Below are 23,378 nucleotides of genomic sequence, written 5' to 3' on the forward strand. Positions count from 1 at the left end.
CAGGATAGAAAAAATAAATAATTTTTGAGATGCTAAGGGCCCATGGTGTCTCATTGTATAGTTCAGAGGAATTATGCTTCTTTTTATGACATTGTGTTTCAAATACATTATATTTGCTCCTTTTCAGAATTTCGCTTCAGGGCATTATGAGAAGGCTCTGCTGGCCATCTGTGCTGGTGATGCTGATGACTACTAAGTAAAAAGAAGAATCTGGAGTATGCCCTCATCTTCACAGACACGTCACATATAGGTTGTGATTAATTTGCCTTGTTAGTAGCATTACTACGAAACTATAGAATCATATTTTCTTTTCTCTCTTTAAAAGTATTTTAAGAATAATTAGTATCAATAGGTTCTTCAAGAAAAACCTATTGATAAAAGTATACGGGATTGGATTTGCACATATCTAAACCAGCAATTTGTTAAATTGTGTATACTGGGATAATAAAGGAAATCATTGTATTGAAATATATGTTACTTAACGTGAAGGATCAATTCCTACAAGAAGTGGGTTGGCTTATGTCTGTCCCAGCGGGTGACCAGGACAACCGGTGGGTGGCCATCCCCTCCCCCATTCAAGACTCTGGGCAAACTAAAGCTAAGTGAACATTTAAAGCCCCTTTAAATGAAAGCAAAGACATAAGGCTCACTTGATAAAGAATCTGCCTGCAATGCATGAAATGCAAGAGATGCAGGTTTAATCCCTGGGTCAGGAAGATCCCCTGGAGAAGGGAATGGCAACGTACTCCAGTATTCTTCTCTGGAGAATCCCATGGAGAGAGGAGCCTGGTGGGCTACAGTCCATGGGGTCACAAAGAGTTGGACACAACTGAAGGGACTAAACCACCACCACAAAGACACAAAACAGCAGAATGCAACCAGCTTTATGTTTGTCAAGCTGAGATGTGTGAGAGACATAAAAACAGGCACGTGTGTGTATTTGACAGCCACCCTAGTGACTGCAGCTTATCCCAGGTACTGTTTTCCTTGGCGTTGGTGTTGAACCAACCACCTACTCCAGCTGCTTCAGAGGAGTCCTTGCTCCCGGTTTCCATCTTCACTGCTCAACAGCAGCATCAAGATCTCTCTGGAAGCAAGCACATGATTAGCACCATCGGTGAGGCCGAGCTCTTTGGTTTCTAAAGATTTGGTAAACTAGGGGAAGCAGAGAAAAGGTACTCACAGAGTCAGATTTGGGGAGAATGGAGCTTGAAGTCACAGTGTAGCCAAGAACAGAATCGGGGACAGAGATGGGTGAGCCCACGACAGAGGGGTGCAGTCCCAGGATACACAGTGGCACGGGGGTGGTGGTGAGCACACAGACGAGACCCTGGAAGCAGCGGGTGAGGAAGGCCAGAAGGGAGATGAGGACAGGCAGGCAGAAACCTAAGTGATGTTCACAGGAGTGCGTTGTTCCCCATGGAGCACACTTTCCAGGCTCACAGCCCAGTCCCGGGAGACCGGTCCCCTCTGGACTCAGGGATGTAGTACACATGCTCAGAACTGGCGTCTGCCTGGGGGGAGGGTGCAGGACATGTAGAAATAGTTCACAATTAGACTTCTGAAACTACTGTCAAGACTTCAACTGATTGTCTTGATGCATATGATGTTATATAATTTTAACTTGGGTTTTATTTCCATTTTTTAAAAAAATCATTAGCATTTCAAGCCAAAGTAGTAATTGTTTGAGACATTTAGCATAGCTGTTATACAAGCCAAAACTCTTAGAAGAAAAATATTGTTAGAATTCCTGATGAGAACTTTAAAACTTTCCACCTTATGGGAGAAAATAATAACAAATGAAACAACTGACAAAGGATTGATTTCCAAAATATACAAGCAGCTCATATAACTCAATACCACAAAAACAACAGTCCAATCAAAAAGTGGGAAACAGACCTAAACAGACATTTCTCCAAAGAAGACATACAGATGGCTAACAAACACATGAAAAGATGCTCAACATCACTCATCATTAGAGAAATGCAAATCAAAACCACAATGAGATATCACCTCACACCAGTCAAAATGGTCTATAAACAATGGTCGTCAAAAAGTCTATAAACAATAAATGCTGGAGAGGGTGTGGAGAAAAGGGAACACTCTTGCACTGTTGGTGGGAATGTAAATTGACACAGCCACTATGGAAGACAATATGGAGATTCCTTTAAAAACTAGGAATAAAACCACCATGTGACCCAGCAATCACACTCCTAGGCATATACCCTGAGGAAATCAAAATTGAAAAAGACACATGTATCCCATTGTTCACTGCAGCACTATTTACAATAGCTAGAACATGGAAGCAACCTAGATGTCCGTCGACAGATGAATGGATAAAGAAGTTGTGGCGCATATACACAATGGAATATTACTCAGCCATAAAAAAGGAATGCATTTGAGTCAGTTCTAATGAGGTGGATGAACCGAGAACCTATTTTACAGAGTGAAGTAAGTCAGAAAGAGCAAGATAAATATCATATTCTAATGCATATAAATGGAATCTAGAAAAATGGTACTGAAGAATTCACTTACAGGGCAGCAATGGAGAAACACACATAGAAAATAGACTTATGGACATTGGGAGAGGGGAGGAGAGGGTGAGATGTATGGAAAGAGTAACATGGAAACTTACATTACCATGGGTAAAATAGGTAGCCAACGGGAATTTGCTGTATGGCTCAGGAAATTCAAACAGGGGCTCTGTATCAGACTAGAGGGGTAGGGTGGGGAGGGAGATGGAAGGGAGGTTCAAAAGGGAGGGGATATATATATATATATATATACACCTATGGCTGATTCATGTTGAGGTTTGACAGAAAACAACAAAATTCTGTAAAGCAATTATCCTTCAATAAAAAAATTAATTAAAAAAACTTGAAAAAAAACTTTTTACCTTAAGACATCTTTATATACATTGTTCAAGGAATTGTGAAACTTATACTTTAGCTAACTAATATCTTTTGTGTCTTTGGTATAGTGTGGGAAAAAAACCTCTGGACTTAGGTAAGGAGATATTATCGCAGTAAGTGGAGGAGGCAAACACAAAGGGAAGACACTGACCATGGGTGTGCAGGGTCTCAAAGGTCAGCAGGAAACAGCTTCGGTTCACAGGGTTAGTACACTAGGCTGGAGAGGATCAGTGTGGGAGTGAGGGACGTGGTGTGATGGTACCGTTGACCTAACAGTGACCCTCACAGGGGCTGGGTGGGGACAGATCTGGGCCATTCCAGGAAGCTTTTAGGAGGAGCCTGAAGGTGGGTTATATAGTTCAGGGACCTGTAGGGTGGACCGGAAAAGCCTAATATCTGGTCAAGCTAGCAAATGTTTGTCTGGTTGGTCAGCAGGGGAAATCAGCCCAGCTCATCCTACACGAGGCAAAGCAGAAGAGTCTGGAGGGCATATTGAGGATGGTTGTGGGTAAGGAGGAGTCGCTACAAGTCATCTTAGCCATGTGGGAAGGGGTGGTGACCACATCCCGACACACGAGGGGGCATCCGGGCAAGCTGTGTTTCCCAGGTGCCCAGGGCTCAGCAAAACTGGACACAGTCAGGGCCTTTCTTTGCTCCCAAGTTTTCTGTCAAAAGCGTCACTTAGTTGTTTAAATGCCAGCACAACATGGCCATCCTCGTGTTCACACAATTCACTCACTGAGATCCTGTGCTAGCGGAGCGTTACTGTTACGACTGTGGCTGTTTGTGCTTACCGACCTGCAGCTGTCACAGGAACCCCAGACACGGGGAGGTGTATCTACCTCATGGCCCAAGTGACCAGCACGAGGTCTCTGATTAACTGAAACCCATCACCCATGTTTAACCTACAGAAGAGAGCCAGCAACATAAAAGGAATGTGCTTTGTTTGGGTGTGTTCTTAGTCTACAGCTGAGGAAAAGATAAATCAGCACTGAATTGTTGGCATTTCCAGAGACAAAATAAAACCTTAAATGGACTGAATCAGAAAAGAGGCTAGTTGTTTGGCTAAAAAAAAAGTGACTTTTAGTGCTCATATATTGTAGAACATTATTATGACCAAAGTTGTCATTGTATATGTTAAAACAGTGCCAAACTGGAATGTCTCAGAAGATGGAAGAGAAGGCAGAATGAGGGCCCGTCCCTGCAGAGAAACATCAAAAACGCAAGCAAAAGTTGCCAGAATCAACTGAGAAGTGTGGGAAATAAGCTGGAATTTAACTCAGAGTCAAGAACAAAGTGGGGAAAGCAGAAAACCACTGAGACATTTTTATTCACCATCTCCCTGCCCTCCAACCAGCTTAGCATCAGACTTGAAGACAGAGCCTGTATCCCACTGTAGGATACTGGCCTCTGGCTTCCAAATATGTCTGTCCTAATCCATCGGGTTATGAAATGAAAAGGTCAGTTTTCATTCCAATCCTTATAAAAGGCAATGCCATGAGACAAATACTCCGGGCTGGGGCAATGGGATGACCCAGAGGGATGGGATGGGGAGGAAGGTGGGAGGGGGGTTCAGGATGGGGAGCACATGTAAACCCATGGCTGATTCATGTCAATGTATGGAAAAAACCACTACAATATTGTAAAGTAATTATCCCCCAACTAAAATAAACAAATTTATTAAAAATAAATAAATAAATAGATAGATAGATAAGCAACAAGGATATATTGTACGGCGCTATACAATATAGCCATTGTTTTGTAATAAATGTAAGTGGACTATAATCTATAGAAATACTGACTTACTATGGTGTACCACTGAAACTAATATAAACTGTAAATCAACTACACCTTGATTAAAAACATTTTTTTAAATAAGAAAAAAAAAAAGGCAATGCCAAAGAATTCTCAAACTACTGTATGACTGCACTCATTTCACACCCTAGTTAAGTAAGGCTCAAAATTCTCCAAGCCAGGCTTCAGCAATACGTGAACCGTCCGATGTTCAAGCTGGTTTTAGAAAAGGCAGAGGAACCAGAGATCAAATTGCCAACATCCACTGGATCATTAAAAAAGCAAGAGAGTTCCAGAAAATCATCTACTTCTGCTTTATTGACTATGCCAAAGCCTTTGACTATGTGGATCACAATAAACTGTGGAAAATTCTTAAAGAGATGGGAATACCAGACCATCTGACCTGTCTCTTGAGAAACCTGTATGCAGGTCAGGAAGCAACAGTTAGAACTGGACATGGAACAGCAGACTGGTTCCAAATAGGGAAAGGAGGATGTCAAGGCTGTATATTGTCACCCTGCTTGTTTAACTTATATGCAGAGTACATCATGAGAAACACTGGGCTGGATGAAGCACAAGCTGGAATCAAGATTGCTGGGAGAAAAATCAGTAACCTCAGATATGCAGACGACACCACCCTTATGGCAGAAAGTGAAGAAGAACTAAAGAGCCTCTTGATGAAAGTGAAAGAGGAGAGTGAAAAAGTTGGCATAAAGCTCAACATTCAGAAAACTAAGATCATGGCATCTGGTCCCATCACTTCATGGCAGATAGATGGGGAAACAGCAGAAACTGTGGCTGACTTTATTTTGGGAGGTTCCAAAATCACTGCAGATGGTGACTGCAGCCATGAAATTAAAAGATACTTACTCCTTGGAAGGAAAGTTATGACCAGCCTAGACAGCATATTAAAAAGCAGAGATATTACTTTGCCAACAAAGGTTCATCTAGTCAAGGCTATGGTTTTTCCAGTGGTCATGTATGGATGTGAGAGTTGGACTATAAAGAAAGCTGAGCAGCAAAGAATTGATGCTTTTGAACTGTGGTGTTGGAGAAGACTCTTGAGAGTTCCTTGGACTGCAAGGAGATGCAACCAGTCCATCCTAAAGGAAATCAGTCCTGAATATTCATTGGAGGGACTGATGTTGAAGCTGAAGCTCCAGTACTTTGGCCACCTGATGGGAAGAGCTGACTCGTTAGAAAAATCCTGATGCTGGGAAAGATTGAGGGCAGAAGGAGAAGGGGACGATAGAGGATGAGGTGGTTGGATGGCATCACTGACTCAATGGACATGAGTTTGGGTAAATTCTGGGAGTTGGTGATGGACAGGGAGGCCTAGTGTGCTGCAGTTCACGGGGTCGCAAAGAGTCGGACATGACTGAGCAAATGAACTGAACTGAACTGAACCCATCAGGGAGCTGCAGTAAGGACTGAGGTGAGGTGCTCGTCTCTGTCCTTCTGAGCTCAGAGCTGAGTGACAGCTGCCAAGGGAGAAATATGACAGTTGAGGCCAAACAACTGAGCAACAAACACCTCAGAGGAAAACCTGTCTGCTTCCATCGCTGTTCAACATTTTACTGGAAGTACTAGCCAGAGCCCTCAGGTAAGAAGATAAAGAAGGAAAGGAAGAAATAAACTCCTCTATTCACAGATGGCATGATCCCATATGTAGAAAATGTTGAAGGATTCACAAAGTAACTATCAGAGCTAATAAACTACTTTGGCAAAGTTATAGAGTACAAGCAAAAAAAATGAAAGCATTAGTCAGTCGCTCAGTGGTATCCAACTCTTTGCGACCCCTTAATGCTCCTCAACGTGATCTACAGATTCACTGCAATCTCTGTGGAAACCTGTACAGCTGTTTTTGCAGAAGTGGAAAAGACAATCCCCAAATTCATGTGGAATTACAAAGGAGTTGGAACAGCCAAAACCATATTGGACAGAAGGAAAGTTGGAAGACCCACGCATTTCACAAGCTATAGTTATCAAACAGAGTGGTGAAAGTGAAGTGAAAGTGTTAGTCGCTCAGTCGTGTTCGACTCTTTGCAGCCCCATGGACTGTATGTAGCTCCTCTGTCCATGGGATTTCCCACGCAAGAATGCTGGAGTGGGTTGCCATGCCCTCCTCCAGGGGATCTTCCTGACTCAGGAATCGAATGTGGGTCTCCTGCATTGCAGGCAGATTCTTTACCATCTGAGCCACCAGGGAAGCTCAAGCAAGGTGGTACTGGCATGAGAACAGACAGGTAGATTAATGGAAGAGCACTAGGAATTCAGAAAGAAGGGCACACACATCTGTCAGCTGAGCCCTGACAGGGGGCCATCACCATTCCATGAAGAAAGAACTGAACAGACTTTTCTGGGGCAACCGTGTATCCACATGCAAACGAATGAGGTTGGAACCTTCTGTTACACTACACACCAAAATCTATCCAAAAATGGACTGACAACTCAAAAAGAAAAGCTCTTAGAGAAAATTCAGGGCTAACTCTGCATGACCTCAGATCTGGGAATGGATTCTTAGACATGACACCAAGAGCAAGTGTAACAAAAGGAAAATTAGAAAGGTTGGATTTCACCAAAACTAAAATTTTTTGTGCATCAAAGGACATCACCAAAAAAAAAAAGATAACTTACAGAGTAGGAGAAAATATTTGCAAATCATATACCTGACAAGAGTCTAGTATTAGAAGATATAAACAACATCTACAACACAACAACAAAAGGAAAATAACAAAAAGTTTAAAGTGGGCAAAGGACTTGAATACACATTTCTCCAAAGACTATATGCATCTCTTTCATAGCATAAGACTCAGTTCAGTTCAGTTGCTCAGTCGTGTCCGACTCTTTGCGACCCCATGAATCGCAGCACGCCAGACTTCCCTGTCCATCACCAACTCCTGGGGTCTACCCAAGCCCGTGTCCATCGAGTCGGTGATGCCGTCCAGCCATCTCATCCTCTGTCGTCGCCTTCTCCTCCTGCCCCCAATCCTTCCCAGCATCAGGGTCTTTTCCAATGAGTCAACTCTTCACATGAGGTGGCCAAAGAATTGGAGTTTCAGCTTCAAAATCAGTCCTTCCAATTAACACCCAGTACTGATCTCCTATAGAATGGACTGGTTGGATCTCCTTGCAGTCCAAGGGACTCTCAAGAGTCTTCTCCAATACCACAGTTCAAAAGCATCAATTCTTCAGCGCTCAGCTTTCTTCACAGTCCAACTCTCACATCCATACGTGACTACTGGAAAAACCATAGCCTTGACTAGACGGACCTTTGTTGACAAAGTAATGTCTCTGCTTTTTAATATGCTGTCTAGGTTGGTCATAACTTTCCTTCCAAGGAGTAAGTATCTTTTAATTTCATGGCTGCAATTACCATCTGCAGTGATTTTGGAGCCCCAAAAAATAAAGTCTGACACTGTTTCCACTGTTTCTCCATCTATTTGCCATGAAGTGATGGGACCAGATGCCACGATCTTAGTTTTCTGAATGTTGAGCTTTAAGCCAACTTTTTCACTATCCTCTTTCACTTTCATCAAGAAGCTCTTTAGTTCTTCTTCACTATCTGCCATAAGGGTGGTGTCATCTGCATATCTGAGGTTACTGATCTTTCTCCCGGCAGTCTTGATTCCAGCTTGTGCTTCCTTCAGCCCAGTGTTTCTCATGATGTATTCTGCGTATAAGTTAAACAAGCAGGGTGACAATATACAGCCTTGACATCCTCCTTTCCCTATTTGGAACCAGTCTGCTGTTCCATGTCCAGTTCTAACTGTTGCTTCCTGACCTGCATACAGGTTTCTCAAGAGACAGGTCAGATGGTCTGGTATTCCCATCTCTTTAAGAATTTTCCACAGTTTATTGTGATCCACATAGTCAAAGGCTTTGGCATAGTCAATAAAGCAGAAGTAGATGATTTTCTGGAACTCTCTTGCTTTTTTAATGATCCAGTGGATGTTGGCAATTTGATCTCTGGTTCCTCTGCCTTTTCTAAAGCCAGGTTGAACATCTGGAAGTTCACGGTTCATGTATTGCTGAAGCCTGCCTTGGAGAATTTTAAGCATTACTTTACTAGCGTGTGAGATGAGTGCAATTGTGCGGTAGTTTGAGCATTCTTTGGCATTGCCTTTCTTAGGAATTGGAATGAAAAGTGACCTTTTCCTGTCCTGTGGCCACTGTTGAGTTTTCCCAGTTTGCTGGCATATTGAGTGCAGCACTTTCACAGCATCATCTTTCAGGATTTGAAATAGCTCAACTGGAATTCCATCACCTCCACTAGCTTTGTTTGTAGTGATGGTTTCTAAGGCCCACTTGACTTCACCTTCCAGGATGTCTGCCTCTAGGTGAGTGATCACACCATCGTGATTATCTGGCGTTTTTAAGCATAAAACTAAATTCAAAATATTTAGTGTTTAGGGAAATGTAAATTAAAACCACAATGCTATATGGATCACTTCACACACTAGAATGGCTATAATCAACTCAGCCATTAAAAAAAATACATTTGAATCGGTTCTACTGAGATGGATGAAACTGGAGCCCATTATACAGAGTGAAGTAAGCCAGAAAGAAAAACAACAATACAGTATACTAATGCATATATATGGAATTTGAAAGATGGTAACGATAACCCTATATGCGAGACAGAATAAGAGACACAGATGCATAGAACAATTTTATGGACTCTGAGGGAGAAGGTGAGGGTGGGATGTTCTGGGAGGATAGCATTGAAACATGTATATTATCATATGTGAAACAGAACACCATTCCATGTTCGATGCATGAGACAAGTGCTCAGGGCTGGGGCAATGGGATGACCCAGAGGGATGGGATGGGGAGGGAGGTGGTTGGGGGGTCCAGGAAGGGGAACACATGTAAACCCATGGCTGATTCATGTCAATGTATGGCAAAAACTATTACAATATTGTAAAGTAATTAGCCCCCAACTAAAATAAATAAATTTATAAAAAAAAAATAAAAAATAAAGGAAAACAAGAGTAGTGAGGTTGTAGAGAAAGTAGAACCTTTGTACAGTGCAGTTGGTGGTGTAAAACGGTTCAGTTGTGGAAAATATTTCAGCGATTCTACACAAGTTGAACATGGAGTTAATACATGACCCAGCAATTCTAAGTCTGGGGATACACACAAAAGAATTGGAAACCGGCACTGAAATAAATCCATGTACATGCATGCTCATGGCGGCACCATTCACAGCTGGCAGAAGTTGAAGCAATTGAAATGTTCATCCACCAGGTAAACAAACTGTATATATATAAACTCAGCTCTAAAGGAAATAAACCCTGAATATTCATTAGAAGAACTGATGCTGAATCTCCAATACTTTGGTCACCTGATGCGAAGAACTGATTCATTTGAAAAGACCCTGAAGCTGGGAAATATTGACGGCAGGACGAGAAGGGACAACAGAGGATGAGACGGTTAGATGGCATCACCAACTCGATGGACATGGGTTTGGGGAAACTCCGGGAGTTGGTGATGGACAGGGAAGACTGGCGTGCTGCAGTCCATGGGGTCGCAAAGAGTCGGATATGACTGAGCAACTGAGCAACAATAAAAACTGATAAAGTTACAACATGGTGAACTTCAAAAATTCCCAGTGAAAGAAGTCTGACACAAAAAGTCACATAACTGTAAGACCATTAATATTAACTACCCAGACTAGTTAAATCCACAAGACGGAGAGCAGACAGAGACAGAACAGTAGCTGCCAGAGGGTGAAGGAGGGGAGGAGAGAGAGCTTCTGCTTCACGGCTCCAGACTTCTCCCTTGGGTTACTGACAGTGCTTAACACCTCGATGGAGATGGTGGTTGTTCATTATGAATGCATCAAACATCCTCAAACTGTTCGCTTTAAAATGGTCAATTTTATATGTGACCTTCACCTCAATCATAACTTGAAAAAGCGTCTTTTAAACCATTTGAAATAAATTGCATCTTAGTGATTCTTCTTAAATCACGATATCTTAAAACTAATCTCATACGTCTTAATGAAACAGCCCTCATTACACAAACACACGTGCATGTCTGTAGAGCATATTAACACAGGAAAGCTTATACCAGTTATCCTCAGTCATTGCAGGCAGTGAGTCATGTTTGTAAAAGTTCAGTACATAACCGTTCAAACAGCAGGTTCTTCTAGTGTTGTCACATTTACTCAAGCGAAGGAGAGGAATATTTTTTGCATCCACGCCAATTGTTCCTAACATAGCCTGAGGACATGCAGAGATTTTAGATTGTTACCATCTTTTTTTTGAGACACGCCTTAATCTATTATCGGAGACGGAAATGGCAACCCACTCCAGTATTCTTGCCTGGAGAATCCCATGGACAGAGGAGCCTGGTGGGCTACAGTCCATGGGGTCGCAAAAAAGTCAAACACGACTGAGTGACTAACACTTTCACTTTAGTCTATTATAAAATTTGACTATCCTGGTTCTTTACATCTATTATCTAAACAATAATATGTTTTAATTAAGTATTGGCAAGTGTTCAAACAGCATATTAAGGTTTTCTTCACTTTAATATAAATGACCAAAATCAGTAAAAAAAAAAAAAAAAAATCAATATTCAAAATGTTGAGTCTTAGAAATCATAGAAATCAGGTCAGCCACTCAGTCACGTCCGACTCATTGCGACCCCATGGACTGCAGTCCGCCAGGCTCCCCTGTCTTTCACTAACTCCCAGAGCTTGCTTGAAATGTGAAGTTAGAGTCACTTTTATCACCTTGGTATACTACAAATATTTTTTTGAAATCCATTTTTCCTGAGAAAATATTCATGACTTTAAACTGATATTGTATCAACTACCTATAACAGGAGTGGCATTCCCCTATCCATATATACCTATTTTTTAAACTGCCTTTCAGAATATAACTATCTGACTTTGTCCTTAGTCTTTAGAGTATACTGCCCATCAAACATGCCTACACTGCTGGGGGGAAGTTGGTGCAGTCACTACAGAGCAGAGTATGAAGGCTTCTCAGAAAACTAAAAATAGAAATGTTGTATGACCCAGCAATCCCACTCTGGTCAAAAGTCTACTTCAATAAGCACATGAACCCTTAGGTTCACAGCAGCGCTGTTCACAACAGCCAAGACATGGAAGCTGTCCATGGACAAATAAATGGATACAGAAGATGTCGTACAAATGCAAGGGAATATTACTCAGTCAAAAAAAGAATGAAATAATGCCACTTGCAGCAACATGGATGAACTTAGAGATGATCACAGTAAGTGAAGTAAGTCAAACAGAAAGGCAAGTATATAATATTAGCTATGTGCAGAACAAAATTTGACACAAATGAACCCATCTACAAAACAGAAACAGCCTCACAGACATAGAGAGCAGACTTGTGGCTGCCAAGGTGTAAGAGGGTGAGTGAGGGAAGGACTGGGAGGTTGGGGTTAGCAGATGCAAACTGTTACCTACAGGAAGAATAAACAACCAGGTCCTACTGTTGAGGACAGGGAACTATGGTCAAACTCCTGGGATAAACCATAACGGAAAAGAACATAAAACGCATGTGTAACTGAGTCATTGTGCTGGACAGCACAGTTGACTGGCTTACAGTACAACACTTTAAACCAACTAGACTCCAATAAAGTAAGTTTAAGAAGCTCTCTGTGACAGAGAGCGTCCTTCTGGTTCTTGTAGGTCCTGAGGGGCTCTCTTCTACATCTCTGAGATGATGCCAGGCGTGGGCACAGTGTCCAGAGCCAGGCCCACTGCTGCTTTAACCTTCACCATCTGACCCATGCTTACATGAAGGGGTGACTTAACACTGGCCTGGGGCCTTCCCAGAGCCGGGCTCAGGCAGGGAGTGGGGCGGGTGGGGGTACTCTGACTCCCAAAGGGCTACCAGGCCTAAGAAAAAAATCCTGATGACGAGAAGAGGCCGGGCCTGGATATAGATGTAGATATGCGTCTACTATATGTCTATGAATCACTGAATCAGACTCGATACACCTCAGAGAAACACAACATTGAAAATCAACTCAAATCCAATAGACAAAATTAAATTGTGAAAAAAAGAAACAAAAGGAGTGGGGCATGAAACAATGCTGCCTCCTTGTGGCCCTTTTTTGGAACAACTTGAAAACCGGTGCTGATGGGCTGTTCGTATTCAAAAGGCCTGTGGGGCTGTAAAGGACTCTTGCCCTCAAGAAATGTCCTGGGATAAATCATCCGAGAAGAATTCAAAACAGGGAAGACTTACAAGAAACCAATTTCAAGCAGAAAGTTGGAGTCACACTGTATAACGTAAAAAAGCGCATGGAACGATACTCCACATCACTAATCGGTAAATCTATGCAAATCAACATTATGATGAGCAATCCCCTCCCACTGGTCAGAAGGACCATCATCTGAAGGATCTGTGAAGAATAAATGCTGCTCAGAGCATCAGGAAAAAGGCATCCTCTGTCACTCTAGGTGGCGATGGAAATGGGTGCGGCCAGCACAGAAAATACATGGAGGTTCCTTAAAAGCTAAAGGAAACGAAAAGGAACTTTAGTTTTTAAGTTTTAAAGTTTAAGGAACTTTTAGTTCCTTAAAAACTACAGGGGTACCACATGATCCAGCAATTGCATTCCTATGCCAAGACCTGGAAAGCATAATTCCAAATGGCTTGCGCACCCCTATTTTCTCAGCACCACTATTTACCACAATCAAGACACAGAATCCACCAAAACCTCCAACCAGAGAAAAATGAATATTGCTACATCTATAAATGGAATACTATTCATCCATAAAGCAGAACAAAACAGTGTCGCTGGAAACAGCACAAAGAGATAACATTACTAAGTGAAGTAAATCAGAGATAGAAAGAATAATACCATACAGCATACTTAAGAGGGGGAATCTATCAGTTCAGTTCAGTCACTCAGTCGTGTCCAACTCTTTACGACCCCATGGACCACAGCACGCCAGGCCTCCCTGTCCATCACCAACTCCCAGAGTCAACCCAAACCCACATCCATTGAGTCGGTGATGCCATCCAACCATCTCATCCTCTGTCATCCCCTTCTCCTCCTGCCCTCAATCCTTCCCAGCATCAGGGTCTTTTCAAATGAGTCAGTTCTTCACATCAGGTGGCCAAAGTATTGGAGTTTCAGCTTCAAAATCAGTCCCTCCAATGAACACCCAGGACTGATCTCCTTTAGGATGGACTGGTTGGATATCCTTGCAGTCCAAGGAACTCTCAAGAGTCTTCTCCAACACGACAGTTCAAAAGCATCAATTCTTCGGCACTCAGCTTTCTTCACAGTCCAACTCTCACATCCACACATGACTACTGGAAAAACCATAGCCTTGACTAGACAGACCTTTGTTGACAAAGTATTGTCTCTGCTTTTTAATATGCTGTCTAGGTTGGTCATAACTTTCCTTCCAAGGAGTAAGCAGCTTTTAATTTTATGGCTGCAATCACCATCTGCAGTGATTTTGGAGCCCCCAAAACTAAAGTCAGCCACTGTTTTCACTGTTTCTCCATCTATTTCCCACAAAGTGATGGGACCGATGCCATGATCTTAGTTTTCTGAATGGTGAGCTTTAAGCCAACTTTTTCACTCTCCTCTTTCACTTTCATCAAGAGGCTCTTTAGTTCTTCTTCACTTTCTGCCATAAGGGTGGTGTTGTCTGCATATCTGAGGTTACTGATTTTTCTCCCAGCAATCTTAATTCCAGCTTGTGCTTCTTCCAGCCCAGCGTTTCTCATGATGTACTCTGTGTATAAGTTAAATAAGCAGGGTGACAATATACAGCCTTGACATCCTCCTTTTCCTATTTGGAACCAGTCTGTTGTTCCATGTCCAGTTCTAACTGTTGCTTCCTAACCTGTATACAGGTTTCTCAAGAAGCAGGTGAGGTGATCTGGTATGCCCATCTCTTTAAGAATTTTCCACAGTTTGTTGTGATCCACATAGTCAAAGGCTTTGGCATAGCCAATAAAGCAGAAAGAGATGTTTTTCTGGAACTCTCTTGCTTTTTTTGATGATCCAGCAGATGTTGGCAATTTGACCTCTGGTTCCTCTGCCTTTTCTAAAACCAGCTTGAACATCTGGAAGTTCACGGTTCATGTATTGCTGAAGCCTGCCTTGGAGAATTTTGAGCATTACTTTACTAGCGTGTGAGATGAGTGCAATTGTGTGGTAGTTTGAGCATTCTTTGGCATTGCCTTTCTTTGGGATTGGAATGAAAAGTGACCTTTTCCTGTCCTGTGGCCACTGTTGAGTTTTCCCAATTTGCTGGCATATTTTTTTGGGCTCCAGAATCACTGCTGATGGTGACTGCAGCCATGAAATTAAAAGACGCTTACTCCTTGGAAGGAAGGTTATGGCCAACCTAGATAGCATATTTAAAAGCAGAGACATTACTTTGCCAACAAAAGTCCGTCTAGTCAAGGCTATGGTTTTTCCAGTGGTCACGTATGGATGTGAGAGTTGGATGGTAAAGAAAGCTCAGCGCCACAGAATTGATGCTTTTGAGCTGTGGTGTTGGAGAAGACTCTTGAGAGTCCCTTGGACTGCAAGGAGATCCAATCAATCCATCCTAAAAGAGATCAATCCTGGGTGTTTATTGGAAGGTCTGATGTTGAAGCTGAAACTCCAATACTTTGGCCACCTCATGCGAAGGGTTGACTCATTGGAAAAGACCTAATGCTGGGTAGGATTGGGAGCAGGAGGAGAAGGGGACGACAGAGGATGAGATGGTTGGATGGCATCACCGACTCGATGAACATGGGTTTGGGTAGACTCTGGGAGTTGGTGATGGACAGAGAGGCCTGGCGTGCTGCAATTCATGGGGTCGCAAAGAGTCGGACACAACTGAGCGACTGAACTGAACTGAACTGAGTGTAGCACTTTCACAGCAGCATCTTCCAGGATTTGAAATAGTTCAACTGGAATTCCATCACCTCCACTAGCTTTGTTCGTAATGATGTTTTCTAAGGCCCACTTGACTTCACATTCCAGGATGTCTGGCTCTAGGTGAGTGATCACACCATCATGATTATCTGGGTCATGAAGATCTCTTTTGTACAATTCTTCTGTGTATTCTTGCCACCTTTTCTTAATATCTTCTGCTTCTGTTAGGTCCGTACCATTTCTGTCCTTTATCGAGCTCATCTTTGCATGAAATGTTCCCTTGGTATCTCTAATTTTCTTGAAGAGATCTCTAGTCTTTCCCATTCTACTGTTTTCCTCTATTTCTTTGCATTGATCACTGAGGAAGGCTTTCTTATCTCTCCTTGCTATTCTTTGGAACTCTGCATTTAAGTGGGTATATCTTTCCTTTTCTCCTTTGCTTTTTGGTTCCCTTTTTTCACAGCTATTTGGCATACCATATTTAGATATGTCAATGTCTTTTGGTGACATGTGTTGACTATAATACAGAAAAAACTTCAGCATTTGAACAACTGTGTATATATTCATTATTTCAAGTGTATTGGATCCACATACTGAAATATTCGGTGGAGGCAAGTGAAAGCGGAGTATAGAGTTTGGATTGTGAAAAATAGTATCACAGTAAGAGATAAGGGAAGGGCAGGCACCGCAGGGTTAACAGTTAACAAGCAAGAACTCATCTGTAAAGCTTACCCTGTCCTTTCAGACAAGCTCTGCAAGGCCTGCGGGCTCGGGTACAGCCAGCAGGGTGTGCTCAGGGAGCTCTGCTCTGGAAAGGTAGGCGCTGAGGGATCACACCCAGCCCTGTCCAGAGGTAGCAGTAGTAGGAAGAGTGTGGAGTGACCACCCCGAGAACTGTTCCATCAGGGCTGACCTCAGCATTGATGGCCTTCTGGTCCGTGTACATGCAGCCCTGAGGGATATCCAAGTTCTTCTCAAGAACCTTGAGTAGGTTATCATGCTCAGCTTCATGGAGTAGGCTTGGATCCATTCTTCTGGGATTTTTCTGGCTTCATTCATCTCTATTTTAATAAAGACAAATCTTAAGTAATGAATGGTCAGATCTGGCCATCACAGGAAGCCCAAGATTTCCCGGATCCCCCGAATTGCCGAAACGTTTAATCCTACGAACACCTGGACTGCCATGGACCAGTCTTCTCCCTCATCAGCCTCTGGAACTTGTGTCCATCGTCAGAAAAGTCCTCTGTCGTCTCTAGGTGTCCCCTCCTTCCTCCTGGTCTAGCAGGCTTCATGCCAGCCCAATTCTCCCAGTATGACTCCCTTCTTGTCTGCCCAGTTCTCCCAGTATGGCACCCCCTTCAGTTCTCCCAGTATGGTCCCCCAGTTCTTGTAAGCCCAGTTCTCCCAGTATGTCCCCCAGTTCTTGTCAGCCCACTTCTCCCAGTATGGCCCCCCTTCTTGTCAGCCCAGTTCTCCCAGTATGTCCCCCAGTTCTTGCCAGCCCAGTTCTGCCAGTATGGGCCCCGCCCCTGCTACACTGATGACTGCTTCCTCTTTCGAAGCCCTTTGACAACAGGCTTGCAGAAGGTAGGTGCCCCCAGGCTCCACAGGCAGAGTGCAGGCCCCCTCCTCCCCTACTGCAGATGCTACAGAGGTTCTGAACTTGGATTTCAAGGGCTGCTGGTGACAATACTTGTCCTCCACTGACAAAAGCCTTGAGCAGCGCCTGGAAGGTACAACGGCTCCTGGGGGGGGTGGGGGGGTGGGGGGGTGGGCCCCAGCCGGTACCTGACTGATAGGTGCACAAATCAGCCACCTCGACCAAGGCCGGCATGATTCTGCAGCACCCCCAGCCCTCCATGCTGGCGAGGGTCGGCAGCATTCCAGCAACAGGCACACCCTCATGCGTCCTCCTCAGTCCCCCTCTGCTGCCCCTCCCTTTCCTGCGGGCCCCTCACAAGCACCCCCTCTCTGCCCCTCACTTTCCTGCAGGCTCCTCACAAGCACACCCCTCAACGGATCACTTGCATGAGGTCCAGGTCCCCGTGGGGACCAGACCTAAGACTCGACCCCCAACACACTGGCTTGGACTCTGTTGTCAGACCACGTCATCCATCACTCCTCATGGGAACCACCGTTCACAGACACGCACATCTCTGGCCCTTCTTTGGTTTGTCTTTTGTGAAGGAGAGAAGCTGCTGCCCACTGCCAAACCCTCGGCCGCTGCAATCAGCCCCCCATCGGTGAGCCCTGAGGGACGAGGATGGGAAAGCACAGGGCACTGGCCCCAGAGAGCTGAGTGCACATCACAGGAGTGAATTCGTGGAGCCCAGACTCTTGCATCTTCATACCCAGAAAAGTCCTACATTCATTAACTAGAGAGGTCCGGTTTTCTCTAATGAACAGTAATCTTGTGATGTTTACTGGTCTTTGTTGCAAAAACTCCTATGTATCCTGGCCTCTGCCTTCCCTCTTCAGGCAGCCCCTCAGAGCTATCTGAGATGCTGTGTCGTGGGTCTAAGTCCTCAGAATGTCTACAAAATGAATAAATTCTCAGCTTGTAGGCTGTGCTTTATCTTTTAGTCGACACTCTTGACTGTGCACATGGCTCCTACTATGAGAATATGTGCTCACGAGTGCCCGATTTAACTATTTTCATGGGTGAGCAATCCTGACCAAGCAGTAGAGAAACCGCCAACTCCCTTCCACTGGTACACCCCTCACCCCCGTGGCAGTGCCAGGACAAGCAGCAAAGCACAGGCAGAGGATTAACGGAGGCCCCGTGGTGTCTCAGATAGCTCTGAGGGGCTGCTCCAAAGAGGAAAGGGAGGAGTCAAGATTCTTACGAGTTTTCACAACAAAGACCAGGTAGTCAGAACATCAAAAGACCACTGTTAAAGAAAGTCAGACATCTCAAGTTAGGGAATTTAGCACCCTGTTATGTACAGGAAGATGCAAGGGTCTGGGCTCCCTGAAGTCACTCCTCTGATGTGCACTCAGCTAACATCTGGGCCAGTGTCCTGTGCTCCCATCCTGAGTGCCCTCAAGTGCAGGGTCAGGGGATTGGGCTGGCTGCAGTGGCTGAGAGCTGCAACGCCCTCTGTGTACCAATGGCAAGCAGCATTCCTAGTTCACAAAAACATTCTCCTTAGTTTTATAGTTGGAATTGTTGGTCACTAATCCAGCTTGAAACCATGACTCCTAGAGCCCTGAAGAAAAACTGTTGGAAGACTAGAGACTGAAATGGCCGACACCTGCTGTCTCGACCACGGAACCAAGCACCAGGAGAAGGAAGACACACAGAGGGTCAGCAGGAGATTCTAACTTGCTCTAGAACGTGGGAAATCTGAGTCAGCGAAGCTCTAAGAGCTGTTTCCACTTTCAAGGAAGTAACTACTATTCACTGCAAAATAGTTATGAATGGCTGTGACCCGCCCAGCAGTGCGTTGGGACTGTGCACGCAGCTCTTTGCAGCAAGCCCTCCTCAGCAGGAAGTGCTGTCCTTGTCTCTTAGCAGAGCTATATTGTCTCTGACTTTTAACTGGGCGCCCCAGGCTCTGCTCATCTCTGCCCAAGCACAGCTTTCAAGTCTGGACACACGATATGTTGCCTGACTGGTTGGTTCTCTACAGAGATCAGAGAAGAAGAAATGAGAATCAGTAATTAATAGGTGACCAGACCTCTTCCCGAGCTTCCCCTTCAGCAATTATGCAAACTGTGTGACCAAACCATGTGAACAAGAGAACATCCAGAGGAAGATTCTGAGGCATCCTTAAGCCTGGAGGGGATGGCGATGGACCCCCCCATCTCAGTGTGTCAGTGAGATGACTCCCCTCCTTCCCTGTAAAACTTTCACGGCCGAGCAGGATCTCAGAGGTGTTTCCAGCAGATGCGCAGCCCGCCCTCTTCCCAGATGGCCAGCATTCTGATTAAAAGCACCTTTCCTTTCTACCAACATTTGTGAGAATGTAATTGATTTTGTAAGCGGTGAGCAGCAGGACCCCACATAAAATAACAGCCGGAGATAAAAAGAGGAAAATGCACAGTCCCTGCTGTGAAGGAGTAACAATTTAGGAGAAAGAGAGCAGTGCCTCACAACTGACCCACCAAGTACTGCAGTGCGGCATGAGCCCGGGAGAAAGGGACAAGTCCAAGCAGGGCTTGGGGGGGAGGGGGGCGGGCATGCCTCAGGGGGGGATGTGAGCTGCTGAGCAGAAGCTCTGGGGGCACCGGGAAGGGGGGCCCAAGGTTACGGGACGGTACAGGGGGACGCGGCCCCAGGAGAGGCGTGTGTGCAGTCCTGTCGGATGAGAGTAGTAGCAAGGGCACCTGAAGAAGGGCAAAACCGCACACGTGCTGGCCCACGGACAACAGCCCAGAAAGAAGAGCGAGTGAGGGTGAGGGTATCAGCCTGAATGTCAGCTGCAATATATGGGGGAGCCTCAAGCTCAGGTTCCAAGAAGAAGAACTTTGTGACCATCCAAGGAAGATGTGGACACTTCGAGACCAGGACGTCACTGAGGACCTGAGGATGGGGGCTCGGGGGGATGCATTTAAGACCCGGAGGAGTCAGAATTAGACCCCAAGAACTAGTGCCCCAGAATGAGGGCCCCGAGGCAGAGGGGCCCACTGCACACAGTTCTCCAAGCACAGAACTGGCCAGCAAACAAGTCCAAGCAACAACTAACTCGTCTGTGCAGCCCGGGGCCGCCCTGCTGGGACGGGCGACTATCTCAGCTTTCCCAGCACAATGTGCTGAGTTGCATACTCACAGTGTCTTGTATTTCTCCATGGATTTTTTTTTCACTTTGCACAGTTTGTTCGCCATTTTGTGGGCCTTTTTATCTGCCCTGGGGGGCCTTCTGCGCTCCTGCTTTTGCTCTAGAAACTTTTTCACACTTTCAGCCCTTCTCGCCACAGCCCCTAAATCAAACTTGGAAACAGAGGAAAAGAAGGCATGCCTTGAAAGTGATGTGATAAAGACAACTCAACCATCCAGGCAGCCACTGCTGCCACTGACATACAGCTGTCGAGATTTAACACCCATTGCTACGAGCTTCCTTCTGAACGGGCACACGGGGTGCTCTGGGTCAGAGACCCATCATTAACCACCTTTGGGGAGATCAGAAGTCCCCCTCCTGGGGCAGCAGCAAGCAGAGCCCCCTGGAGAATGTTCCTGGAGGAGGGGCCAGGCACCCCACAGGCAAGGGGCTGGCCCCCGTACATTTTCTCTGTCTACAGAAGAGAGGTGCTTCCCTGTATACTCTTAAGACAGGGGGAAAAAATTAACCAAAAAATGTTTCTACTGTTTTAAAATGTATTTTTATTGTTATTATAGTTGTTCTTGTATTTAATTCCACTGGCCTTTACATCTGTCTTGTAACAGAATCAAAGACCCTTGTGTGCGTGCTAAGTCACTTTAGTCATGTCCAACTCTGTGCAACCCTGCGGACTGTATCCTGCCAGGCTCCTCTGTCCATGGGATTCTCCAGGCAAGAATACTAGAGTGGGTTGTCATGCCCTCCTCCAGGGGATCTTCCCCACTCAGGGATGGAACCCGTGTCTCTTATGTCTCCTGCATTGGCGGGTGGGTTCTTTACCACTAGTGCCTCCTGGGAAGCCCCCAAAGACCCTTAGTATTAGCTAAATATATCTACGTCCTGACTTTATTTTTTACTGAAGTATAGTTGATTTATAATATCATGTTAGTTTCAGTTGTACAACATAGTAATTTAGTATTTTTGAAGATTCTGCTCCATTATGGGTTATTACAAGACCATGACTATAATTCCCTGTGCTGTAGAGTAGGTCCTTGTTGGCTATCTAATACATAGTATTAATAGTTTGCATCTGTTAATCCCAAGCTCCCAGTTTGCCCCTCCCCACCTTCCCTCTTCCCTTTGGTAACCATGAGCTTGTTTCCTATGTCTGTGTGACCATTTGTTTCCCATGTACACTCGTTTGTATGACTATTTAGATTTCACACATAAGTGAGATCATAGAGTATGTGTCTTTCTCTGTTTGACTTATTTCACCAGAGACTATTATGATTAGTGAGGTAAGTTAGAGTTCTTGATGGTCAAATCTCTGAAATGTAGTGCCTCCTTTGCTTTTTTCTGTGCTTTTTGTTTTCAGTTTTATTAAGACAAAATTGACATGTAACACTATACACATTTAAGGTAAAGAAAACACGATAATTTGATATAGGCATATATAGCAAAATGATGACCATAATAAGGTTAGTTAACAAAACCATTACCTCCCAAAGTTACCTTTTTTTCCTTTTGTGGTGATAACATTTAAAGTTGAACTGGAAAGGTGTAGTTTTTAAATATGTACTCTGATGACAAAAGGGAACCAAAACTCGTATTGAACACTACAACAGGCAAGTTTGTATAACTCTTATCCTTAAAGGAATGCATCTAATAAAAAACAAACAAACAAACAAACAAATTAAGTGACTCACAGAAAAAACAGCGCAGGTAACTTCTCCATTTCCCTGAGCTTTCCAATGAGAAGTGGAAACATGATTGTCATGTTTTCTGAACTAACAACCAAACAAACAATGGCAGACTGAAGGAGGAGGAAGACTCTCCAGGACCATTCTGGCCTGCAGCAGGGAAAATAAAATTATTTTACGTTTTGCATAATGAAGACATGAGTGCTTGCTTCTAGATAAAACATATTCATCACTATCTAATCTATATGCCTCTGATTCTTTAATAGAGTATGTAACAAAAATAATAAAGATGAAAGTATAAGATAAAACATTGCAAAAGAACTAAAGAAATACACTAGAGAACAAAAAGATAAAAAGTAATAACCATGCACGCAGGTGCAATTTAACATGCGACTTTTTAAGACAACACAAATCAGTCAGGAAGAGGATTATTTGGTAAACAATGCTACTTTCACTGTGGCGGCAGATGGGGTGAATCAGTTTCTCTCTTTATCATGTAAAAATCTCTTATAAATACATTTTGAAGGGTTTTCTCGGCAAAATAAGTGCATTAAAATAAAACTATGTTTCTCAGCAGGAGGAGAAAATCTAAGTTAAAAGATAATGAGCAAAGCTCATCTGAGAAGTCTAACATGTGTCACACCCCAAAAATCAGAAACTTCAATATATGACAACAAAGCAAACACCAAAATAAAAAAGATCATCAACTTACTTAAAATAAATATGCACAACTCATATGACCCCGGGTTAAGGTTTTAACACAAAAATAGTTTCTGCAAATTAAAACAAAAGTCATAAAATAAAAAAAAAAGCTTTCTGAAAAAGGGATAAAGAAGTCAAAAGCTCTTCTCAGCTATTATCACTGTAATTCCAGTCCCACACTGTCTGGGCCTCACGACCTGGTCCATGGAAAGGGCTCCCTCTGCCTGCATCCGTCAGAACTCAGAGCACACGTTGGGGGTGGGGACAGAGGACAAGTCAAGGACCAAGGTCCTTTCTCTCTGGTCTGTCTCAGAACCACTGGACTTCACGCTCAACTGAAAATCCTAAAATGGAGGTTGAAGATTAAAAAGTCCAGACAATAGTCATGACTGCACAAGAACACAGAGATGTTTCATTCAAAACACGTGTGCAAATTACCTCGTTGGCACAGCCATTCTTCACCTAGCTTGTCGATTCTGCCTTTAAGCTCTCTTCATACTTTCTAGCATCCATCTTCCTAATGATTATTTTATTCTTAAAATGAATGAATTCCTCTGGACACAACTCCTTGGAAAGGCGTGCCACTAAATTCAGTAAAATCATGCAAGAAAATCCAAGTGCTTCTCAAC

General features: G+C 43.9%; 1 protein-coding gene and 1 pseudogene across 1 annotated transcript in view; one reads left to right on the forward strand and one right to left on the reverse strand.

The window, feature by feature from the left end:
• The window catches only part of LOC145515790 (annexin A10), a 53,166-nt gene extending 52,970 nt beyond the window's left edge, over positions 1 to 196 (forward strand). Inside the window, exon 13 of the mRNA XM_081517136.1 lies at positions 128 to 196. Coding sequence (XP_081373262.1) covers positions 128 to 196 — 69 coding nt within the window. The remainder of the gene's footprint in view (positions 1 to 127) is intronic.
• Positions 197 to 1,439: 1,243 nt separating this feature from the next.
• LOC145515800 (putative ATP-dependent RNA helicase DDX60) overlaps positions 1,440 to 23,378 on the reverse strand; it is a 39,859-nt pseudogene continuing 17,920 nt past the window's right edge.

Source organism: Giraffa tippelskirchi, chromosome 1, assembly GCF_054371585.1.
Source record: "Giraffa tippelskirchi isolate mGirTip1 chromosome 1, T2T-mGirTip1v1.2.pri, whole genome shotgun sequence".
NCBI lineage: Eukaryota > Metazoa > Chordata > Mammalia > Artiodactyla > Giraffidae > Giraffa > Giraffa tippelskirchi.